Source organism: Octopus bimaculoides, chromosome 22 (genome assembly GCF_046866305.1).
Source record: "Octopus bimaculoides isolate indiv1 chromosome 22, ASM4686630v1, whole genome shotgun sequence".
Lineage (NCBI taxonomy): Eukaryota > Metazoa > Mollusca > Cephalopoda > Octopoda > Octopodidae > Octopus > Octopus bimaculoides.
The window spans coordinates 487,345-511,557 of record NC_142949.1 but is presented as its reverse complement, the minus strand read 5'-3'; the positions used below and the strand labels follow the sequence as shown (position 1 = coordinate 511,557).

The 24,213-nt window shown below is 36.4% G+C and overlaps 1 protein-coding gene across 1 annotated transcript in view; it reads right to left on the bottom strand.

Moving 5' to 3' along the window:
* Positions 1–4,606: 4,606 nt before the first annotated feature.
* The window catches only part of LOC106880421 (integrator complex subunit 1), a 54,646-nt gene continuing 35,039 nt past the window's right edge, over positions 4,607–24,213 (bottom strand). The window contains exons 31-46 of the mRNA XM_014930336.3: positions 23,291–23,344; positions 21,860–21,955; positions 20,482–20,695; positions 19,588–19,726; positions 19,093–19,452; positions 18,205–18,292; positions 16,969–17,225; positions 16,432–16,561; positions 14,954–15,087; positions 14,154–14,343; positions 12,945–13,072; positions 10,890–11,104; positions 10,011–10,081; positions 9,419–9,510; positions 7,561–7,670; positions 4,607–6,429 (exon numbers count right to left, since the gene is read on the bottom strand). Of these exons, the coding sequence (XP_014785822.2) occupies positions 6,314–6,429; positions 7,561–7,670; positions 9,419–9,510; positions 10,011–10,081; positions 10,890–11,104; positions 12,945–13,072; positions 14,154–14,343; positions 14,954–15,087; positions 16,432–16,561; positions 16,969–17,225; positions 18,205–18,292; positions 19,093–19,452; positions 19,588–19,726; positions 20,482–20,695; positions 21,860–21,955; positions 23,291–23,344 (2,394 nt within the window). The 3' untranslated portion in view covers positions 4,607–6,313. The remainder of the gene's footprint in view (positions 6,430–7,560; positions 7,671–9,418; positions 9,511–10,010; positions 10,082–10,889; positions 11,105–12,944; positions 13,073–14,153; positions 14,344–14,953; positions 15,088–16,431; positions 16,562–16,968; positions 17,226–18,204; positions 18,293–19,092; positions 19,453–19,587; positions 19,727–20,481; positions 20,696–21,859; positions 21,956–23,290; positions 23,345–24,213) is intronic.

Below are 24,213 nucleotides of genomic sequence, written 5' to 3'. Positions count from 1 at the left end.
GATCTTTCCTTTAGCTATATAAACGATCTTTCCTTTAGCTATACAAACGATCTTTCCTTTGGCTATACAAACGATCTGCAATTTCGCTATACAAACGATCTTTCGTTTGGCTATGCAAACGATCTTTCCTTTAGCTATACAAACGATCTTTCTTTTACTTATTCAAACGATATTTCCTTTGGCTATACAAACGATCTTCCCTTTATCTATACAAACGATCTTTCCTTTGCCTATACGAACGATCTTTCCTTTTGCTATACAAACGATCTTCCCTGTGGCTATTTAATCGATCATTCCTTAGGCTATACAAACGATCTTCCCTTTAGCTACACAAACTATCTGTCCTTTAGCTATACAACCGATCTTTCCTTTGGCTATACAAACGATCTTTCCTTTAGCTATACAAACGATTTTCCCTTTGGCTATACAAACGATCTTCCCTTTAGCTATACGAACGATCTTTCCTTTGGCTATACAAACGATCTGCAATTTCGCTATACAAACGATCTTTCTGTTACCTATTCAAACGATCTTTCGTTTGGCTATGCAAACGGTCTTTCCTTTAGTTATACAAACGATCTTTCGTTTACCTATTCAAACAATATTTCCTTTGGCTATACAAACGATCTTCCCTTTATCTATACAAACGATCTTTCCTTTGCCTATACAAACGATCTTTCCTTTTGCTATACAAACGATCTTCCCTGTGGCCATTTAAACGATCATTCCTTTGGCTATACAAACGATCTTCCCTTTAGCTACACAAACGATCTGTCCTTTAGCTATACAACCGATCTTTCCTTTGGCTATACAAACGATCTTTCCTTTAGCTATACAAACGATTTTCCCTTTGGCTATACAAACGATCTTCCCTTTAGCTATCCAAACGATCTCTCCTTTAGCTATACAAACGATCCTTCTTTTGGCTATAGAAACGACCTTTCAGTTAGCTATACAAACGATCTTTCCTTTAGCTATACAAACGATCTTTCGTTTACCTATTCAAACGATATTTCCTTTGGCTATACAAACGATCTTTCATTTTACTATACTAACGATCTTTTCTTTGGCTATAGAAACGATCTTCCCTTTAGCTATACAAACGATCTTTCCTTTGGCTATACAAACGATCTTTCCTTTGGCTATACAAACGATCTTTCCTTTGGCTATAGAAACGATCTGTCCTTTTGCTATATAAACGATCTTTCCTTTGGGTATACAAACGATCATTCCTTTAGCTATACAAACGATCTTTCGTTTGGGTATACAAACGATCTTTCATTTAGCTATACAAACGATCTTTCCTTTAGCTATACATACGATCATTCCTGTAGCTATACAAACGATCTTTCCTTTCGCTATACAAACGATCTTTCCTTTGGCTATACAAACGATCTTCCCTTTAGCTATACAAACGATCTTTCGTTTACCTATTCAAACGGTCTTTCGTTTGGCTATGCAAACGATCTTTCCTTTGGCTATACAAACGATCTTCCCTTTAGCTATACGAACGAGCTTTCCTTTGGCTATACAAACGATCTGCAATTTAGCTATACAAACGATCTGTCCTTTAGCTATACAACCGATCTTTCCCTTATCTATAGAAACGATCTTTCCTTTTGCTATACGAACGATCTTTCCTTTTGCTATACAAACGATCTTCCCTGTGGCTATTTAAACGATCATTCCTTTGGCTATACAAACGATCTTCCCTTTTGCTACACAAACGACCTTTCCTTTAGCTATACAACCGATCTTTCCTTTGGCTATACAAACGATCTTTCCTTTAGCTATACAAACGATTTTCCCTTTGGCTATACAAACGATCTTCCCTTTAGCTATACGAACGATCTTTCCTTTGGCTATACAAACGATCTGCAATTTCGCTATACAAACGATCTTTCGGTTACCTATTCAAACGATCTTTCGTTTGGCTATGCAAACGGTCTTTCCTTTAGTTATACAAACGATCTTTCGTTTACCTATTCAAACAATATTTCCTTTGGCTATACAAACGATCTTCCCTTTATCTATACAAACGATCTTTCCTTTGCCTATACAAACGATCTTTCCTTTTGCTATACAAACGATCATTCCTTTGGCTATACAAACGATCTTCCCTTTAGCTACACAAACGATCTGTCCTTTAGCTATACAACCGATCTTTCCTTTGGCTATACAAACGATCTTTCCTTTAGCTATACAAACGATTTTCCCTTTGGCTATACAAACGATCTTCCCTTGAGCTATCCAAACGATCTCTCCTTTAGCTATACAAACGATCCTTCTTTTGGCTATAGAAACGACCTTTCAGTTAGCTATACAAACGATCTTTCCTTTAGCTATACAAACGATCTTTCGGTTACCTATTCAAACGATCTTTGCTTTGGCTATACAAACGATCTTTCCTTTAGCTATACAAACGATCTTTCGTTTACCTATTCAAACGATATTTCCTTTGGCTATACAAACGATCTTTCATTTTACTATACTAACGATCTTTTCGTTGGCTATAGAAACGATCTTCCCTTTAGCTATACAAACGATCTTTCCTTTAGCTATATAAACGATCTTTCCTTTGGGTATACAAGCGATCATTCCTTTAGCTATACAAACGATCTTTCGTTTGGGTATACAAACGATCTTTCATTTAGCTATACAAACGATCATTCCTGTAGCTATACAAACGATATTTCCTTTGGCTATACAAACGATCTTTCCTTTCGCTATACAAACGATCTTTCCTTTGGCTATACAAACGATCTTCCCTTTAGGTATAGAAACGGTCTTTCGTTTGTCTATGCAAACGATCTTTCCTTTGGCTATACAAACGATCTTCCCTTTAGCTATACGAATGAGCTTTCCTTTGGCTATACAAACGATCTTTAATTTGGCTATACAAACGATCTTCCCTTTACCTATTCAAACGATCTATCTTTTGGCTATGCAAACGATCTTTCCTTCACCTATTCAAACGTTCTTTCCTTTGGCTACACAAACGATCTTTCCTTCAGCTATTCAAACGATCTTTCGTTTGGCTATACAAACGACCTTTCCTTTAGCTATACAAACGATCTTTCCTTTAGCTATACAAACGATCTTTCCTTCAGCTATTCAAACGATCTTTCGTTTGGCTATACAAACGACCTTTCCTTTAGCTATACAAACGATCTTTCGTTTACCTATTCAAACGATATTTCCTTTGGCTATAGAAACGATCTTCCCTGTATCTAAAGAAACGATCTTTCCTTTGCCTATACAAACGATCTTTCCTTTAGCTATACAAACGATCTTTCCTTTGGCAATACAAACGATCTTTCCTTTAGCTATCCAAACGATCTTTCCTGTGGCTATACAAACGATCTTTCATTTAGCTATACAAACGATCTTTCATTTAGCTATACAAACGATCTTTACTTTGGCTATACAAACGATCTTTCCTTTAGCTATACAAACGATCTTTCCTTTAGCTATACAAACGAACTTTCCTTTGGCTATACAAACGATCTTTCCTTTAGCTATACAGACGATCTTTTCTGTAGCTATACAAACGATCTTTCCTTTGGCTATACAAACGATCTTTCCTTTGGCTATACAGACGATCTTTCATGTAGCTATACAAACGATCTTTCCTTTGGCTATACAAACGATCTTCCCTTTAGCTATACGAACGATCTTTCCTTTAGCTATACAAACGATCTTTCGTTTACCTATTCAAACGATCTTTCCTTTGGTTATACAAACGATCTTCCCTTTATCAGATGGAGTCTCAAGTCAGAAGTGAGATGAGACTTTCTCAAGATCAGGATAGACATGCACATACCCCATACATCCAAATTTTCATGACAAGTTAAGGCCTGGAATACTCCAAAGGGACACATGACATGTCGCTTAGTGGAATTAGCTAATGATTTACTCCAGTAATGTTTTCTGAATGCTGCACCTTGTTGTATCACCTGTTTCAACATAACTATAAGATATATACAAACTATGACATTTTAATCCTGAGCAATGCCAGGTATCTCTGCTAGTCAAGCATAAACTCTGGTTTTGAGATTTGTGAGTGAAATTGGTTGGTACAAATCATGCATAAGCCCTTCATATATATATATATATATATATATATATATATGTATATATATATATATGTATATATATATATATATATATATATATATAGCATGGTATAGTTATAAACTGGGCAAATCTTAACCATATTTATATTGGAAGTTGTCACTTGCAAATGTGTATGATTTAGTAACATATACCATGCTTTTGCTAATTATTTTAGGTACCTATGTAACAATGAGCAGCTGGATACTCTCTCAACCCTCCTAACCCTAACCCAATGGGGCATCCGTGTTGTAACAGCTGGAGGTTGAGAAGACTGTGATAGTACTCTGCTGGTACTTACTTTCAGCGAAATAGACTGAAGCTCAGGGATACAATGAACCATCTGCTCCAGGAATGGAACCATAGTTTCATGATGCACCCTGAATACTCTGAAAAACAGGTCTGCTCAGTCAAGCGTGGCTTGCCAACAACAGCATATCTTGATGAACAAGCAAACTAATTAAAGAAAATAAAGAGAAACAACAAAGAGAAATAATTATTATAAACTTTATTTCATTAGAGTCAATGGTAACAAATGATAATGAGATGAATATGAAATGAGTTTATAATCTAAATATGTTTTGTGTTTCCAAATTGGTAAATAGAAAGACATTTTTTAAAGAAGTTATATATATATATATTTATTTAATATACAGTAGTATTTTGTCTCCATGGTCAGCATTTTAAAAAAGTGTTAGTAAACAAGTATGCATATAGTTGAGGAGGGGTTGAGTGTGAAAGATCTCTCTCCTTTTTTTAAATTGATTGTTATCTGCCTGTCCCCATAATCAACAGCTGAAAAATCTGGGAATTACAAGGATGGCAACTTGCATTTAACTTATCCTTTCTTTATTAGGTTCTTTCTTTCTTTTTCTTTTTGTTTGTGGAGAGGTGGGATGGTGAAAGTTCAAATTGATAAATCTAGGACCTCCTTGGTCTAAACTGAAATTTGTTGAGAAGGATGATGAGGGAATAAACAGAAAAAAAATTTACACTAAAATTGCAAATCAATAATAATTTCTAATTTAAGCAACAAGACCGGCAATTTTGTGAGGAGAACTGTTTGTCGATACCACAGACCCCCATATTTAACTGGTGATTTATTCTACCAGCCCTAAAAGGATGAATTGCAAAGGTGACCTTGGTGGGATTTGAACTCGAAATGTGAAAAGCCAGAATGAATAGTGAGGATATTTTATCTGACACTAATGATTCTACCAATCCATCTTATAAAACTGAAAGAAAATTTTTCCTTCCAGATTCAGTTTCAATATATTAAGTTGAATTTGAACCCAAACCAAAGATTTCCGATTCTGCATTACGATTATGACTCAGTTCCATTAATTCAGGGTTTCAAGCTTGAAACTGCTGCCACAACTTATTTTTCCATCCATGTTAAATACAAATCTGGAAATTACAATAATTATTTCTAATTTAGGCCCAAAGCCAGCAGTTTGAGGAAAGGAAATTAGTTGATACCACCAACCCCAGAACTTGGTTGGTACTTTATTTCATAGACCTTAAAATGATTAAAGTCAAAGTTGCCCATGGCAGTATTTGAACTCAGAATGAAATAATGATTCTGCCAGTTTGTTGCTATTTTGATAATTTTGATAATTCTGCCATTCCAGTTAAACAAAAATACCAAGTTACAAATTTAGGGTAAAAAGAAGTGTCAGTTACACAAAGGACAACTGAGCTACTTGGGGTTTGTTGAGCAGAGGATGTTAAGTAACATAACCGAAACCATATGGCAAAGTATCTAATAATAATAATAATAATGGTTTCAAATTTTGGCACAAGGTCAGCAATTTCGGGGAAGTGAGTAGGTCAATTACATTCAAACCCCAGTGTTCAACTGGTACTTATCTTATTGACCCTAAAAGGATGAAAGGCAAAGATGACCTTGATGGAATTTGAACTCAGAACATAAAGATGGACAAAATCTTGCTAAGCATTTTGTCTGGCATGCTAACGAGTCTGTTAACTCGAGAGGAATGTTTAGCAATTGCTTAATAAGATGGAACAATCAGGAGTGTCTCAGAGTTTGTTGTTCTATTGACAAGTTTTTTTTTTTGTGTGTGTTTTGCTATGTTTGGAACATCATTAAAGTGGGCAACACAGAACAGTAGCAAATATATTCCAAATATTTCGGGCAAACGAATATGCCTGTCTCTCAATCTCTATAAAAAGTAACATTTCACTGTGTAGTCTCCAAGTTCAATAATTGAAGGGCTTCGGATATATAAGAGCTGGTCTCAATTGCTGTTACTATTCCAACAACAAATGCTTTCTCAAGAATCACACTGGCGTGTTCTGTGGGAATAGAGAAAAAGACCAAACGACATAAGCAGATAAATACACATAAATAAAAATAGAAATAGCTAAGAGTTGAAAATCAACACAACTAGATATGATATAAATAATAATATTCCAGTTATTGTCCAATCTACATTGAAACACTGAGGTAGAAATAAAGGCACTGGCAACGACCTAGCTTAGAGAAATGACATGTGTAGAAATTGGATTAATCTTTTGGAAGAAAGGTATATCCACAATAAAGCCAGTGATCAATCTTTATGCATTACTGGTACAGGATTCAACTGTCAATCTCTTTTCTTCCCACTCCAGGAAGTAAAAAAAGGTAAAATCTGAATAATAAGATTTGTAAGATTTGAACTTGACTTGCTAGAAATATCAACAATATCTCTTTCAAATCATACCCTACCATAAAAAAAAACAGAAGGATATATTAGATAATGTAAAACAAAAGGCACTCTAATATTTCCATCAGTCTACCATTTTAGACTAGTATTTTAGTTATCAACACTGGAAGGACAAAAGGCAAAGTTAACCTTGGTGGGATTTGAAGCCAGAACTAAGTGTCTGATGCTCTTAAACTCTGCCAATTTCCTAAATAGAACATGGAGCAGTGAAGACTGACAGTAAATACTATTGAGTTCAATTCTTGTTTTCCAATCTGTGCCTTCAAGTTATCTTCAGTAGCTCAGAACTGAAAAATATTTGCTTGAGTGGTTGGCGTTAGGAAGGGCATCCAGCTGTAGAAACTCTGCCAAATTAGATTGGAGCCTGGTGTTGCCATCCGGTTTCACCAGTCCTCAGTCAAATCGTCCAACCCATGCTAGCATGGAAAGCGGACGTTAAACGATGATGATGATGATGATGTGAGACAACAAAAGGACATAGTTCCTTGACCTACTAAACATAATAGTGAAATTCTCCTTCCAACCACACCCAATTGTCTTAACAAAAGAAGTGACAGGCATAAGACAATATCTTAGATATACCAAAAGAAAGGATGGCTCCAAGTGAAATATCTTTAATTACTGGCTTTAATGACCTGCAGCCATAGCAGAAGTAGCTTGAAAGAAATTAAATGCACAAGTGCTTATATTAAACACATAGAAAAGCAAATATGAACTTTACCTTGACAGAGTGCCACAAATTCAGCTAAATTCCTCAGAGCACTTATAACAATATCTGGACTGTCATCACCAAGACACTGAACTAACACAGGTACATATTGGGAACCATTCCTGTACAAAAAAAGGGGAGGGAGGAAGAAATAAGTATAAAAGACTATAAAGGGAAGGTGAGACAGGTAAAATATAAGTGGGGTGATGGAGTGACAGTGATGAAAAATTGAGATGTGGGTAGGTGAAAAGAGGAGTGGGATTGGGTGATAAAAAAGGGGTTAAGAAAATGGCAGTGACAATTTCAGGATTGGTAGGGATTTCAGTATTGAGGGATGTGGCCTTGTGTCTATTGAGCAGTTAAAAAGTATAAAAGAGGGATAGAGATAGGTGTCTTGTTGTGGAAGAGATTCATGGATAACCTGGTTGAAAAAGAGAGAAAGTGAGAGATGGGACTGAGAACCAAGCCTTGGTGAACTTGTGCACTAAATTCATCACTGTGTTCATGGTTAACATTTACCTCACAGCACTCCTGTACATGGTCTGTACAGCTTTTATCTATCCCTAGCTTCTTGTAATTCTTTGATTCTTAAAATAACTTCCAAAATGCGTAATTCTTTAAAATGTCCCCCAGTGTGGGCCGACCAAATGAAGAAAAGGAGCACTTTTAGGATATTCTTCTGCAGGCTACCTCAAAGATGAGTGACATTGACCTCATCTTTTTGGGTGGGATTCCAATGAGCATGTCAGGCAGCAGCCTGGTGTCTTCCATGGAATTGGTTTCCGAAACAAAGCGGGGACAATGCTATAGGAGTTCTGTGATGTGAATAACCTATTGATCTGCAACACCAACTTCAGGAAGCCTGCCAGCCACCAGATGACCTACCAATGAGGGAGGTGGCAGCGGGAAGCATGGTTGCTCCTAAATTCAAAGACCTTCGCTGGAGAAGAATGTAACCCCAACATAGACTAGTCATCAGTGACTTTAGATTCCTGGCCAGAAGGATGCCAAGAAGCAGACCAATCTGGAAAAGAAGGATTTGGAAGGACCCTTCACATGGTCAGAGATTTTGTCAATGGTGTTCCTCAGGTCTTTCAACACCTTGCTCCCTTGATGCAGCCAGGATTCATGAAGAACCAGCTTGCATCCCAAAATGTGTGTGTGTGTGTGTGCAAATCTTTACATAAATAAGAACACAAATGGTGGGGGGTTGAGATACACTATGGCTGTTTCAGACACATTTTTTATTAATGAATAGACCGATTACCTCATGATAAAACAAAACAAAAAAGTTTTCTTCAGGTGAATTAAAAACTTTGAATTTAAAATTTGTTTGAGAAAAATTATCAAGATATAGAATGTTGACCCTCTCATTTTGGCAATAATTGAGAGAGTGCAGTTGCACTGAAGCATAGCCAGCTATCCTATGAGTAAGTGTTGTGAACCTGTTAATAAAGACACTCCTTATTCATATTAAAGAGATGGTGAGAGATCAAGCTTAAGAGAAAGAAGAATAGGGGTGAAGTAGGGGAGACTATCAGTGCAGAATAGCAAAGATTACTAGTGTCAAACTGCGAGATTACAGACTCTCAGAATGGGATCATTTAGAATAATGAACACTTACATACATGTACCTATACAATGTCCATAAATTGTATATGTATATTTATGTATGTGTGTGTATATATACATATATACACACACACACACATATACACACACACTTGTGTTTGTGCACATGATGGCATGTGTGTGTGTGTATATCATCACAATTTGAAAGAGAGTGAGAGGGAAGGAAGGAGAGAGAGAGAGAGAAAGATAGAGAGGAAGAGAGAGAGAAAAATTTAAGAAACTAGAATCTTTTTCTTACGAAGGGTTCTGACGGATACTTCTCATCACCATGGAATAGGCATAGCTGCGACACTCATCATTTAGGTCAGCCATCAGTCTCTTCAAATCAGCCTGGTAAAGAGAACAATCAAATTTTCATAATAATAATAATAATCCTTTCTACGATAGGCAGGAGGTTTGAAACTTTTTGGGGAGGGAGATATGCTGTGATTGAGAAGACCCAGCAACTAAAGTGAGATCCCACTAGCTGAAGGATTGTTCAGGCTCCATGTTTGTGTTGGCAGGGTTTCTAAGGCTGGACGCCCTTCCTAACGTCAAAATATGTATGAGAATATATTTTACACTGACTATTATATGTATATATATGTAGTCTGTATTTGACTGTTAGCATTTATAGTGAATATATTTTACAAAACTAACTATTACATCTACATACATCCAATCCATGTAAATGTGGATTTAAAATGACTACAATGAAGATGATATGGCTGCTATTTCAATATATTTTACATTATTAACTGTTACATATGTAGCAATAATAAATAAATGATAAATGAAAAATACAAATATAAAAGCAATAAGGAAATGAAATTATAATAATGTTCTGTTACCTGGAAATTATCTAAGATGTTAACTTTTCTCTTAGACGCTTCATCTAAATCTTGAAGAACTCCTAAAATTTCTGTAGAGAAGAAAAATATTTAATAATTCAACGAATGGTCAAAACAGGTAGAACTTTAACTATTATTCAATATTATCAACAATTAATTTGCATATTACATAAAGGGTTAAATACGTAAAAACTACAGTCAATAATTCGTTATCAGCAAGCAAATCATTTTATTACCCACAAATTCATAATCACAGTTTTACATTCAATCCTAGTACTTGGTATATTGAGAAAGGATTTTCTACTAAAAGACCTGAGCAAAATTTGGTAAAAACTTGTGTGTGTGTGTGTGTGTGTGAGAGAGTGAGAGAGAGAGAGAGAGAGAGAGAGAGAGAGAGAGAGAGAGAGTGAATCAGAAATGTTCCATAAGATCACTCTCTGTGTAAAGGAGACGACGCTGATAACAATGATTGTTTCTAATTTAAACTAGTATTTTAAGGGATTGGGGTCAGATCTGTTATATCCTGAAAGGATAAATGGCAAAGTTGACTTTGGCAGGATTTGAACTCAGAACATGTACTAGAAGAAATATACAAACAGCAGTTTGTTTAATGATTCAGACAATTAAGTGAGATTTCATTAGTTAAATAAAACGTCTCGACTTTGGTTGGTGAGATAGGAGTATGTTGGTCTCTTAATGAGTACTCAGTCTCTTTATGGCGTGAATCTTTATTGACATAGGTAAAATTTTGTTGTTAGAAAGGTAAAAGGGAGTGGGGGGGGGGTCATTAAAAGGGTCAACATTTATTCAGCCAGGAGTTTGATGCTAAAGGATAATTTTATGGTTAGAAAAAAAAAAAAAAAAAAAAGGTGTGATTACCAGCTTTGGGAGAGTCTTTTGAAAGTCTAGCAAAGAACGGTGCCAACTGATTGAAGCTCCACAGTGAGTTTGTTTGCATATTTACAAGAGGTGGTGTAACTGATGTTTCAGTCTCATCAGCCTCTCCAGTACCCTTGGTCAGTTGTCGTGGCAGAGAAAGTCCAGCCAAGAGAGACTTCAGTACAGATAAGTCTGGATAATAGTTTGACACAACACTGAAAACAAAAAAAAAAAATTTAAATATATAAGAGAAAAAAAAAGCATAAAATATAAATCAATTTAAATTTCTCTTCCTTGATTTTCCTGACAAGAATTCTAATTGATGTTAATGATTTTTCTTCTCATTACACATAATTTCAATTGATTAAAAGTTCTTTGTGATTCACTACTTGTCAACTTTACTATATGTTCTTCATACAGAAGATATCTCTTGGAAATTTTCCCTCAATGTCCATTTTCCATGCTGGCATGGGTTGAATGGCTTTGATCAGAGCTGGTAATCAGGAAGGCGGCATCAGGTTCCAGGTCTGATTTGGCTTGGTCTTTACAACTGGATGCCCTTCCTAACACCAGCCACTGTGCCATTGGGTGTGCCACTGGGTGCTTTTAGCATGGCACCGACACAAGTGCGTTTTATGTGGAGCTAGCACAGGGCTCCTGTAGGCCAATCCTTTTCATCAGGTAGAGTAGTATTAACATGCTGACTGAAATTTAACCAGACATCTTTTATTGACCAGGCAAACATGATAATTATTACACTATACGGTCTCACAATTTCCTTCATCTAAAATTAACCCATTAGCTGCGAGAATAACCTTTTGTTTTTGATTTAGCTGAAACTTTAAGGGTTAGTTGAAACACCAGTTACATTGATTTGAAACCAGAAATGTTATTCCTTTTTATTCAGTAATCAAAAGTATATGTTCGTCTTTTACAGCAGTGAAAATAAAAAGAAAAGGCAATATGGTACATTTTATGGTAATTATTATTGAAAAAATGCTCCTTTATTATATATTTCATATACTATGAGTTAGTAGTCACAACAGCAACAGATTATTTTTTATGATAATCCACAAAACACGAGATACATAATCCAATATCACATTTTTCACATTCAGCTCGAGTTTTTTATTTTCTTAACATGGCAGGTAGGGATTTGGAGGGAGATTTGGCTACTATTTTTAAAAGGTTGAATAACTTTCATGGAGGTTCCCTCATTAGCTTGTTGTGGATATAATTGCTTTACTCCAGGTCAGACCTAGGCTTCGAGACATTTCAGAGCTAAATTTGTATTCTAAAACAGTAATGGGACTCAAAAAAGATTTAACTATTATTGGTCAAGCAACCATTTGAGAATCCCTTTTTGGTTCAATATGTGTAACATTATACAATACTGCACTGGTGACACAACAGAAACACATCTCCAGACATCAACAATGAAACAGTTATTGGTACTCAAGCATGAAAGGGTGCCTCTACATGGTCACCTTGAAAATAACAGCAGCCAAATCTTACTTATGCAACACCGTACTGTCTTTAAAAAATATACACTGAATAATAAATCCATAAATACGATATGCCTGAAAAAGAAATGGAACATCTTTGATCAGAGTTCTAGAAGTGAGCACGGCAGCTAAATAACAACAACAACCACATCTTTTATGACTGTGGTTGTTGTTATTTAGCTGCCGTGCTCACTTCTAGAACTCTGATCAAAGATGTTCCATTTCTTTTTCAGGCATATCGTATTTATGGATTTATTATTCAGTGTATATTTTTTATGAATGTGTCAATGATATGCCTCTATTTCCATCAAATCACACTACGATCTTTAAAAAATGAAGAACACATTTGATAATGTAATTCTAGGTACCTCTAAAAGATTAAAAACTGGTAAGCAGATAGTCTTGGTTGGAGATCTACTCAACCAGGACTGACCTGTGGCCAAACAACCATCAATAAATTAAAAAATTTGTTACTTATCTGGATCTTGATTATTTTCAAATTGGATTGCTATATACAGACAATGTAGAGACACATAAGGTGAACACTGACCTGAGAAGTTCAATATATTTCTGCAAAATATGAACAGCTCTGTTTGGTTCATGAAGCACAAATCTTTGTAGAAACTGGATGAACTTGACAATAATAGAAGATAGATTCTTGTATTCTTGGCCATGGTTCTGTATATATAATAAAATAGAATGAGATGAAGAATGCAGGATATTTCAAATGAGTTAGACGTTTCAGGAAGGTAGCGGCAAGAGTTGATTAAATCAACCCCAGTACCCAACTACCCGTTACTTCAAAAAGTAGGTAGATGTAGTTCACCGAAATATGCAACCAGTAATGGAAGCAAATAGACACTGGATAGAACTGGCCTCCGTCTTCAGGGTGGAGAGATATAAATTAAAACCTAACACTTCCATTATTGTTTGCATATTTTGGTGAACTACATCCACCAACATTATGAAGTAAGTCTGAGATCCCAGAAACAGCTGTCAGACTTATAGCACCATACCTTCTCCCCTTTAATTTTCTGTGTCTTTCTACTCTGTGTAAGTTCATTTCCAGTCTTCTATGAAAATGTTTCTGGCCATGGGGAAATGTAATCTTGCTTGGAAGCAGGTGAGAATTGATGAGAGGAAGGGCATCCATCAAATAGAATCTGCTTCAAGAGATTGCATCTAACCCATGCATGGAAAAGTGGAGATGATGATGATGATGTATATGGTAATAACATTGAAAGAAGATAATATACATATGTAAATGTGTGTCTGCATCTCAGTTTTATGTTTACAGTGGTCTAAGTACTGTTGTTGTTGTGCACGTCCCATAATTTTGTGGTTCAACAAATATGCATCAATAAAATAACTATTGGATCAATATGATTGACTAAAACCCTTGAAAGTGGTGCCCCAGAATGGGTGTGGCAAAAAGACTGAAACTGGTGAAAGAATAAACTATGTGTGTGTATCTTTTCCTGTCCTCATTGTCATTTAATGCCTACTTTCCATGCTGATGTGGGGTGGAAGTTCAGAAGGATCTGATTAGCCAGAGGATGGCATTAAGCCCAATATCTGCTTTGACTAGGTCACTTCGGTTGGATGCCCTTCCTAATGCTTACATCTTTACAAGAATGTACTGGGTGCTTTTGACATCTTCAGGAGTTGATAAAATAAAGTACTAATAAAGTACTGGGGTGATGGTATACACACACACACACACACACACGATCATAAAATCCTCGTGGTTTAAGCTAACCTTGATGAGAGAGAAATATGCTTCCAAGACATCATCCAATGCTGTGTGCTCTTTACGGAATATGTGTGGCTCAAGAAACTCCAACAAACCAAGGACATATGAGAAGAGAAGCAGATAATTACGACTTCTCATTTCTCCAATCGTGAAATGAGTTTTACCCTGAAGGAGTGCAGCAATGAGGGGCAGCTGCCTGGAAAAAGTAGACAAAAACATGTTATATATACAAGGAAGATAGTACAAAAGAAGAAAAAACCAAACTATCAGTAAACAAAAGCAGAGAAGAAAAAAGATGATATTCAAACAATCTTTAGGTCAATCTTGACCAAGCTGACCTATGAACTGACAATCCAGCTATCCCTATTCTGTTTTTTTTTTTCTGTGTGTGTAATTAAGGATACATTAACCGATGAGTACTTTTATTGTTATAATTATTTAAACCCAATTTTGAAGACTACATCACCTAATGTGAGCTTTCATTACACAATAGTATGATTTTAGAGAGATTTACCTGCTATTGCTAGCCAAGTATAAGAAACACATCATAAAGATTCATTCACTTGCTCTAAGATTCAATGTCTAAAATTGGTAACATTAGAAATAAAAACAATTTTATTGTCTTTATTAAGTTAACCTGTTCATAACTATTGTTAATGAAATTCACTGTGTTTCATTAAAAGATGGCCTCAACAGTCAAAAATAGAAATAAAAAAGTAGAACTATAATGGTTTCAGAAAAATTTCAGTGTATAGTGTCACCTTCAGGTAACTACAGTGGATACAAGAGCAACACAATAAACAAACCTCAGAATAAGAAGAGGGTGTTCAGCAGCTAATTTCCTGCTAGCATTGTTAGCATCATACATTCTGTTTTCAGCTGCTTTACCTGGTAAAGCATTTCCAAGGGCAGAGAGCAGACGATGAGATATGTGGTCCAGCTAGAGAGAAGAAAATAACTTATAGAGCAACAAAAATAACGGTAATAATTGTTTCTGACAAAAGCACAAGGCCTGAAATTTGGAGGCGGGAGGGGGAATTGTCAATATTATTGACCCCAGTACTTGACTGGTACTTCATTTCATCAATCCTGAAGGATGAAACTTGACCATGGCACAATTTGAATTCAGAATGAAAAGGGCCATAGAACAGATTCTGTGGAGCATTTTGTCTAATGCCATAAAAATTCTGACAATCCACTATCCTAATAATAATAATAATGGTTTCAAATTTTTCCACAAGGGCAGCAGTTTTGGGGAAAAGGATGAGTCAATTACATTGATTGGTACATATTTTATTGACCTCTAAAAGGATGAAAGGCAAAGTCGACCTCGGTGGAGTTTGAACTCAGAACATAGCAACAGGTGAAATACCGCTTAATGGATTGTCCAGCGCACTAACCATTCTGCCAGCCTGCCACCTTTTCTACTGTAGACTTAGTCGCCTAGGTAGCAGAAGCTATCAACTACTTCTAGTTTCTCCCCCTGGCATGTGATGGAATCAGTTTTCTGTACATCTTCAGTGTTTATTGCCCCTGTGCATCTGCCACACACAAAGACTATCTTCCTGGTTAACCTTCCTCTGATATTGCCGCACCTTTCATGTGTCCATAGCTTACACCAGGTACATTGTATGGAGTTTCTACCCTCGCCTTTTCTACAGATCGAGCAGGGCCATCTACCTGAAGGGGTTTATGATTTGACAGCCTTCCTACTTACTAAGACTTTGGTTTTTGCTAGGTTAATCTTAAGGCCCTTTGATTCTAGACCTTGCTTCCACACCCTAAACTTCATCTCCAGTTCTGGCAGTGACTCGGCTATTAGAGCAAGGTCATCAGCATAGAGGAGCTCCCAGGCGCAGCCTGTCTTGGACTTCTCTGTTTGTGATGGATCTGTAAATATAATTAGAGTCCAGGTATGGACTTTGCTAGGAAGCATCATCATCATCATCACCAGGCTGGTGATGATGATAATGAGCAGCAGCAGCAGCAACGATGATCAGACTTAATGACAACCACATCTTTCAACTTTGTCGTCTCTTTTGTGAGCTACCAACACCAAAGCCGCTGCCACCTGCTGTCCTGCAATTTGAACTCAAAACGTCTACTCCTATCTTACTGTCTTATTTTGGTCATAACAAGTAGACTTCTTTCTCAATGTTCTGCTGACACAGACCTGTGAGAGTGATTGGCAAACCAAGACAGCTTCTTAAATGTATAAATAATTAAATATACTAAAGAATAAAAGTGAAAAAAAACCCCCCAAGTTGAGGGCAGCGTAACTTACCTGACTGGCACATTTTTGTGTGGTTTGTACATCTCCTAACAGTAAACTGGTGTCTTGTAACCAGCTGAGAAGGTAAGGATACTGTAGGTATAGCTCCAGCAGAGTATGTTGGTACAAGTTTGAGAGTGAACTGGAAATGGACATAAAGGCAGAAGAAACAGGTGAGAGATGGATAAACAAACAGAAGATTCACGTCAATATAATATATATATATATATATATATATATATATATATCATTAACCACATATACATTGATATTTCGTCATTTTTGTGGTCTGTTAACATCATGTACCCACCAGGGTTGAAAGCAAGTCACCTAGCCAGCCCATGACTTACATGCTCATGGCGTGTTAAAACAAGTACTGGCATGCTCAGAAATTGCATACCTAAGAGAAAATTTACATATGAAATAAAAGCAGCCCTAGTATAATAAATATTAGTCATCGGCCACGTCAGCGATTTTGATTTATAGAAATAATTAACACTAATCAACCAAGAAAGAAAAAATAACCAGGAGGAGAGAGGATTTGCTTACCTGGAACTGAGAGCATATTTTTCCGTGTGTCTCACCAAACCCTTCAACTTCGTATCACTGTTGCTGAGACAATTCTTCACTAACTCAATACGACAATTGATCACTGATGCAGAGTCATTGGAGACTTTCTGATCAGAAACGTCTTCTCCTTCTTCTGTCTCCTGCAGACAAGATTCACTCGCCTCCTGCACAACATAGTCCACAACTGTACAGATTTGCTCAAGTCTCAACCCAAGAACATCATCTGAAGTGAAACTCTGAATAAAAAGAAAACAAAAAGAAAAATAACATTTTTCAATTTATGGAACAATAATTAATTAAAAGAAAACAATTTTTGAAAGTTATATCAAATTATCAGAAAAGAAAGAAATAATGTCAAATGTACACTTTGAAACTGTAATGTGAAAAATGATTAGTCTTGTAAATGTTACTTTATTTTTATATAAAGTATCCGTCATGTACTGGAGTGAAATAAATTTACTAACACTTTAAACAATTATTATTATTATTATTAAGGAAGCCAACTGGCAGAATCCTTTGCATGCCGGATGAAATATTTAGCAGCATTTCTTTTGGTTTTATGTTCTGAGTTTAAATACCACAGAAGATGACTTTGTCTTTCATCTTTCTGGGGTCAATAAAATAGGTCCCAGTTGAGAACTGGGACTCATGTAATTGACTACCCCAACAATTGCTGGCTTTGTGCCAAAATTTGAAACTATTATTATTACTTCTGCCTCAGTGAAGGTGGAGGTATTGCTTACAGCTGTGGTTTGAGGGGGTGAGGAGCCGACTGGTAGTGAAAAGACAAGAAAGGTAATATGTGCCAATATTTCCCTCAAGTGACTAGTCACTAAAAAGTGCCATTTACGGAGGAGTGATGGAGGGCTGGGTATTAGAGGAATGGGATATGGAGAATGCTTGATGGGGCAGAATGAATTGCAAGTATAACCAGAATGCTTTCAGGGCATCATTTATGCTGTGGTGGGCAGGTCTTCTCAAGCCACAGCAAATAGCCAATCATCTCAGTCATTTGTCATCTTCTCTGCGAGGCTCAGTATCCAGAGATCAGGTCCCACTACTTCTCTGACGTCTTCCTGGCCCTCCCTATTCCACAAGTTCCTTCCACTGTCCTCATCCACATGCATCACATACTTCCGTAGACAAGAGTGAAGTTGATTCAGTTGAAGATTCCAGTCAACACAAAATAGAATAAAGGGGTGTAAAAGTACCAACCTTTTGACCTTTTCTTTCTTGTCCTTGCCACAACTTTGGAATGTGAATACAGGCCCAAAGGAAGTCTAGCACAGAGGTCGGGTCATGCCTGCAACAGAAAACAATACAGAAAACATACACATACACTAAATATGTGTGTGTGTGTGTGTGTGTGTATACATATGCATATAATATATATATATATATATATATATATACACACACACACACACAAATATATATATACACATACAATGTGTGTGTGTGTAGGTGTATCTTTTATCTTTCTTTTACCTGTTTCAGTCATTAGACTGCGACGTTGCTGGGGCACCACCTTGAATTTTTAGTCGAATGAATCAACCCCAGTACTTATTTCTGGTACTTATTTTATTGGTCTCTTTTGCCAAAATGCTAAGTTACAGAGGCATAAACACACCAACACAGACACACATATAGATATATATATATACATATATATACAATGGGCTTATTTCAGTTTCCATCTACCAAATCTACTCATAAAGCTTTGGTCAGCCTGAGGCTCTTAGTAGATGACACTTGCGCAAGGTGCCATGCAATGGGACTGAACTCAGAACCATGTGGTTGGGAAACAAGCTTCTTACCACACAGCTACTACTGCACCTATATATATATATATATATATATATTGTATGCTTCAATCAACACCCACTCTCCCACTCATTACATATATAGAAGTAGAGGTATAAAAAGAATGACAGACTTATGCTGAGATAGTGAAAGACAGATGTACAAGAGTGAGAGACAGCAACACTAAGAGAGGGAACAGTTAAGGGACAATTAAAGGAGTCGGTTATCAAATAAGAAGATCACAGAAAAGGAATGTAAAAGGTGGAACCCCCCCCCCCCCCCACAAAATAGGTGACTTACTTGATGTGTTCGTCAGTCTGCAACAGGTAAGTGATACACCTGTGTAAGGTACCCCAGTGGCTTTGGTGAGTAAGCAGAGCCAAAAGGTATGCCTGCTGTTGACGGGGACGACCTTTAAAGGATTCCTTCACCATGCTGTTGCTTAGGTGACCATCAGAGTAGTTGCTATGCACCGAGTTCATGTCGTTGGTGGTAGATGGCAGCATCTTAGATGATGATGATGATGATGATGATTCGGATTGTTGTTGTTTGGTAAATAGCAGCAACATCTGCAGGTCTGGAGCATTGTGGATGACTTCAGGATCAATGAGTTCCAACCAGTCAACAAACAGCCATGCAGCTGATGATGGCACTGCCAATCTGGGATAGATATTTAAGGGGATAATGTGGGATTAAAACTTGTCACTGCAAATCTGGAGATTATATTTAAGGATAGCACAAATAAGGATCCCAACAAAAGTTAGCCTTTCATTCAGAAAATATAGTTTAACTTACCCCAACTGATTGTCTTTCAACATTCTGCAGGCAACTTTGGTTATGGAACACATCTTCTGAGTTTTTATTTGATTCTTCATACAACATTCAACAACAGACTCAAACAATGGATCTTTCTCTAAACCAAGTTTTTTGAAATCTAGTCAAAAGAAAGCAAGTGAAAATATATATCAAAATCAACCCCATTCTGAGACAGAAGATTACTTTTTGTATAATCAGGTCCCTCACATGCCGACCCCTACACACTCTCCATGTTGTCACATGTCTACTATAGACCTCCATTCCAATTTCTCTCACCATCTCTAAACATCTTCCCTCACACTCGTGAAACACCCTTCTCTATTCCCTCTCTACCACTTATAGTCAGCCCAAATGTACCTTGCAGGGTATGACCCAATACATCTCCAACACCTATTTCTCTTTCTCTCCCTCTCATTTTGTCTCTCTTCTTTGTTTTTCTCCTGGGGTAGATAAGTATTTCCTCTATAGTAAGACACCTACCTCTATCCCTCTATTATACTTTAACCCCCTCAACCGGCACAAGTCACTTCCCTCAGTATCACACCCCCTCCCAGCTAAGGGGTGCAAGTTACTCGGTGACTCTGCTGGTGCTGGTACCACATAAAAAGCACCCAGTACACTCTGCAAAGTGGTTGGCATTAAAAAAGGCATCCAGCCATAAAAACAATGATAAGCAGACAACACAGCCTGGTGCAGTTCTCTGGCTTGCCAGCTTCTGCCAAACCATCCAGCCTATGTCAGCATGGAAGAAGAATATTAAATGATGATGATGATGATGATGATGATGATGAGAAGGAGGATAAGCAATCATCCAATCACCAGTTTGCTTGAGACTCTATTTTAAATTTTTCATCTCATTATCAAAATACTCACCTGATACAGTTTTATCTTCTTCAAGTTCTTTGTTAGAATTGAAGATCTTTGAAGCTACGGTTTGTATTTCTGATGCTCCTGCATGTTGCTTGGAAGAATGGTGACAGTAAGATACCATGTACTGATTAACTACAGCTGCTACTGGAGATCTGTGACCTTTACATAAAGACCAGAGTTGTTCCATCATTTGTCTTAAAGAGTCCTGTAGTTGTCGCTGCAAAGTAAGAAACAAAGAGAGGATGAAACCAATAAACTGTCCACAGTTTGTCTACCCGATGTGAAAGGCCTCTCCGAAAAGATACAAAAGATATGCAGTCCATATGACATCAGGACAGTATTCAAGAGTAATACAACACTTCACAAATATCTCCTTCAAGTAAAACCACCAATAGAAGAGAATATGACCAAAGACTGCATGTACTCCATCCCATGCAGCTGTGGTAGGTTATACAAGGGTGAAACATGCCACCTCCTTAAAATAAGGGTAGAGGAACATTGCAAAGCTGTGTCACGGGGGAGATATTGATAAATCAGGTATAGCTGATCATGTATGGAAAAAGGGAGACCACCTCCCCTTGTGGGATGAAGTTAAAATAACAGACAGAGAACACCACTGGAAAATACGAAAACTAAAAGAAGCAGCACATATGCTAGGACACAACAACCTCCTAAGCAGACCGAGTGCAGATATGAACAACATATGGGAACCGGTATTAAGGAAGGATAGGAGAATATTAGATTTATAAGCCCTAAAATTCACTCCATAATTGCCCACAGCATTCAGTGGTTATGCATAAGGCGTAATGGTTAAGAGCATGGGCTAATAACCCCAAGATTCCAGACAGTGACCTAAATGATGAATGATGATGATGTTGGTGATGATGATGACGACGACAACATCAAAAAATACCTTAGGAATGAGAACCCAGGTTCGAAATTTCCCCAAGACACCTGATGAAGGCTGGAGGGCATATCAGCCGAAACATATTAACAACAAACAAGATGAGGACAAATATACATAATGTACATTGTACATAATTCCTCATCTCTTAAATATAGAACTGTGTTCTTCCTTATTTCAGTCAATTAGGGTCTAATTTGGTTGCCTCTTCTAGCAACTTGAATGACCACACAGGTTCCCTAAATGGCTCTTTATCCAAAATTAAATGTCAACTACGGTAAGTTGAAGTAAAAATCTTGAATGAGAGGCACAACAAATTCAAGACTTAGGTTGCCATGCCAACCTTTGACCTTAAAATTCATATACCAATAATTTTTCACTTCAAACAATTATCCAGAATGCTTCTTGAATTTACAGTAAATTAAACAAACCCAACAAATAAATGATAAAAATTAATGCAATCACCTGATCCCTTACCTGTTTTGCAATGAGCAGCTTCAGTAAAGGGCAAGCTTTGGTTGCTGATTTCAACATCTGTTCAACAAATACTTCTTGTTGAGGAGAGTTCAATATCTGAAAACAAAAAAGAAAAAGGAAGGAATTTGCAACTAAATATTTCACTGGTTTTATTCTTTCAATACAAACCTGCCAAAGACCATCTATAAGTTCCTACTTATCAAAGCACCCACAACTGCCAATATAAAAATCTTGTGATTAAAATAAAGCTGTGATGTAAGATCTCAGTCAATAAACATATATCAAATTGTGTTTCAAACACGAATGCGAGCAATAATTCTTATTTTTTTAAAATTATCTATTTTGCTGCTAAACCTAAGCAAATTTTTTATCATTTTAAGCTGTGAATTTGGGTTTGAGATGAATGGTCATGATAGTGTCAAAATGAACACATGCACACACACACAGAAATATACCATGGTACCTTGAGTGAGTGTCTTCTACGAGAGCCTTGTGAGTGGATTTGGTAGAAAACTGAAAGCTCATATACATATTTGTGCCTTGTGAAATGAAGATTTTTTGTGGCATAAACTGCGATCCCACCGACCTGCCAGGTATGATAAACAATAGCATTGGATGGCAACAGAGAATCATGAGAATCCATGCAAACCACATGACTGAATTATGATGAAGATGATAACAAAAATTTGAAGCCATTGTTGGTATTCTCCACTGAAGACTGTATATTGCTGATGAGCAGATACCATGATGAGTGTTATCCAGGATACAGTGGAAAAGTGAACCACTGAATTTGGTTAAAAAGAGACGATGAGCAATAGCTAGAAGAATATTGAGTGAAACCAAGAAACCAGTTGATCTCACAAGTATCAAGTTTGGTGAGGTTGAGTAAAATAATTTAGCATTGTGTTCGTTGAATATTTTATGGTATCTGTGTGTACGTAAAAAGAACTTATTCCTCACTTCCTTCAAAAAGAATGTAAACAACTTAAGTACAATTTATGTAATAACATGTTCCATGAACAGATGAACAATGTAATTCCTAATGACATTGTATCATATAGGAAGTTAAGAGTTAATGACCAGTTGAATGTTTCAATTTTGTCAAATTTGCTCTGACATGAACGATAAACACAAACCATTCTGTAGGTTATCATCAATCATTATAAAAATATATATTTTCTTTATCTACACACACATACACACAAACATATATATACACATCTATGCACGTACGACACACACACACACACACACACACACATGTAGCAATGTAATGCAACAGAATGCTGCTTACAGTATACAATTCCCATATAATTCTATGAGCATAGACCAAACTCTGTAGGCATTTGTTTCTGAATTACTACAGAAAATGCTGTTTGAAATCTTTATTTGGCTAGAAAGTACCAGTAATTAGAAGAACTCACTACTTACCAAGCTAAGGGCCTTTGTGATATTTAATGCCACTTCATTGCTAGATGTCAAACTCTGAGGAGAAATGGAGAATGTGAAGAATGTGACAAAATGTTACAAATTGAGAAACTGTCACTTACAGAAATACCACAAAGATGAAGTAAATATTTACAAAATATAAAAAGATTTAAACAAAAACACGAATATACCAAGGAAATGATGACAAAAGGTGAGTCTTAGATCTTTAATGTAAATTCATGTAAAAAGGTTCCACAAACTTCCTCCACCCCAAATAAATAATGATGATATTTCTTCCAAATTTTGGCACAAATCTAATAATTTTAGGAGGGGACAATTAAATACATGCCCAATAAACACACACAAATTTATATATGTGTGTACATGAATGGTCTTATGTGCCCATGAGGTTAGATATGTGTATCTGTGTGTATGCACATATAGAACTATGAATGTACTGAGATATGTAAGTTCATACTTTTACAATAATTTGCTTTTGTACTTTTATTTCAATTTTATGAATTTACAACTTATTCTTCTATATTTTCAACATTTTAAAGGATCTTGTGACACATTTTTGTTTGTTCCCATCATATTATTGTATTTTATTCACTATTATTCAATCATTTCTATTTATTTTAAATTATTTTAGTTTACAAAATATCCCTGATTTTTTTCCTCTTATTTTATCTTATTTTAATTTATAATTTTGTGTGACCACCTAATTTAGTGAGGCGTCAGCTTACTGCATTTAGCCAAAGAGAGGGTAAGAGGTTGTTGAACAAATGAACAAACGGAACTATAAATTATGGACAGTAACTTAACGAATTAAAGAAACCACACCTCTTTTTGAGAATGCAGCAAAGACATGTGATTGACTGTTTGAAAAACTTTTTAACTACTTCTCCTCAGTTTGTAACTCAATT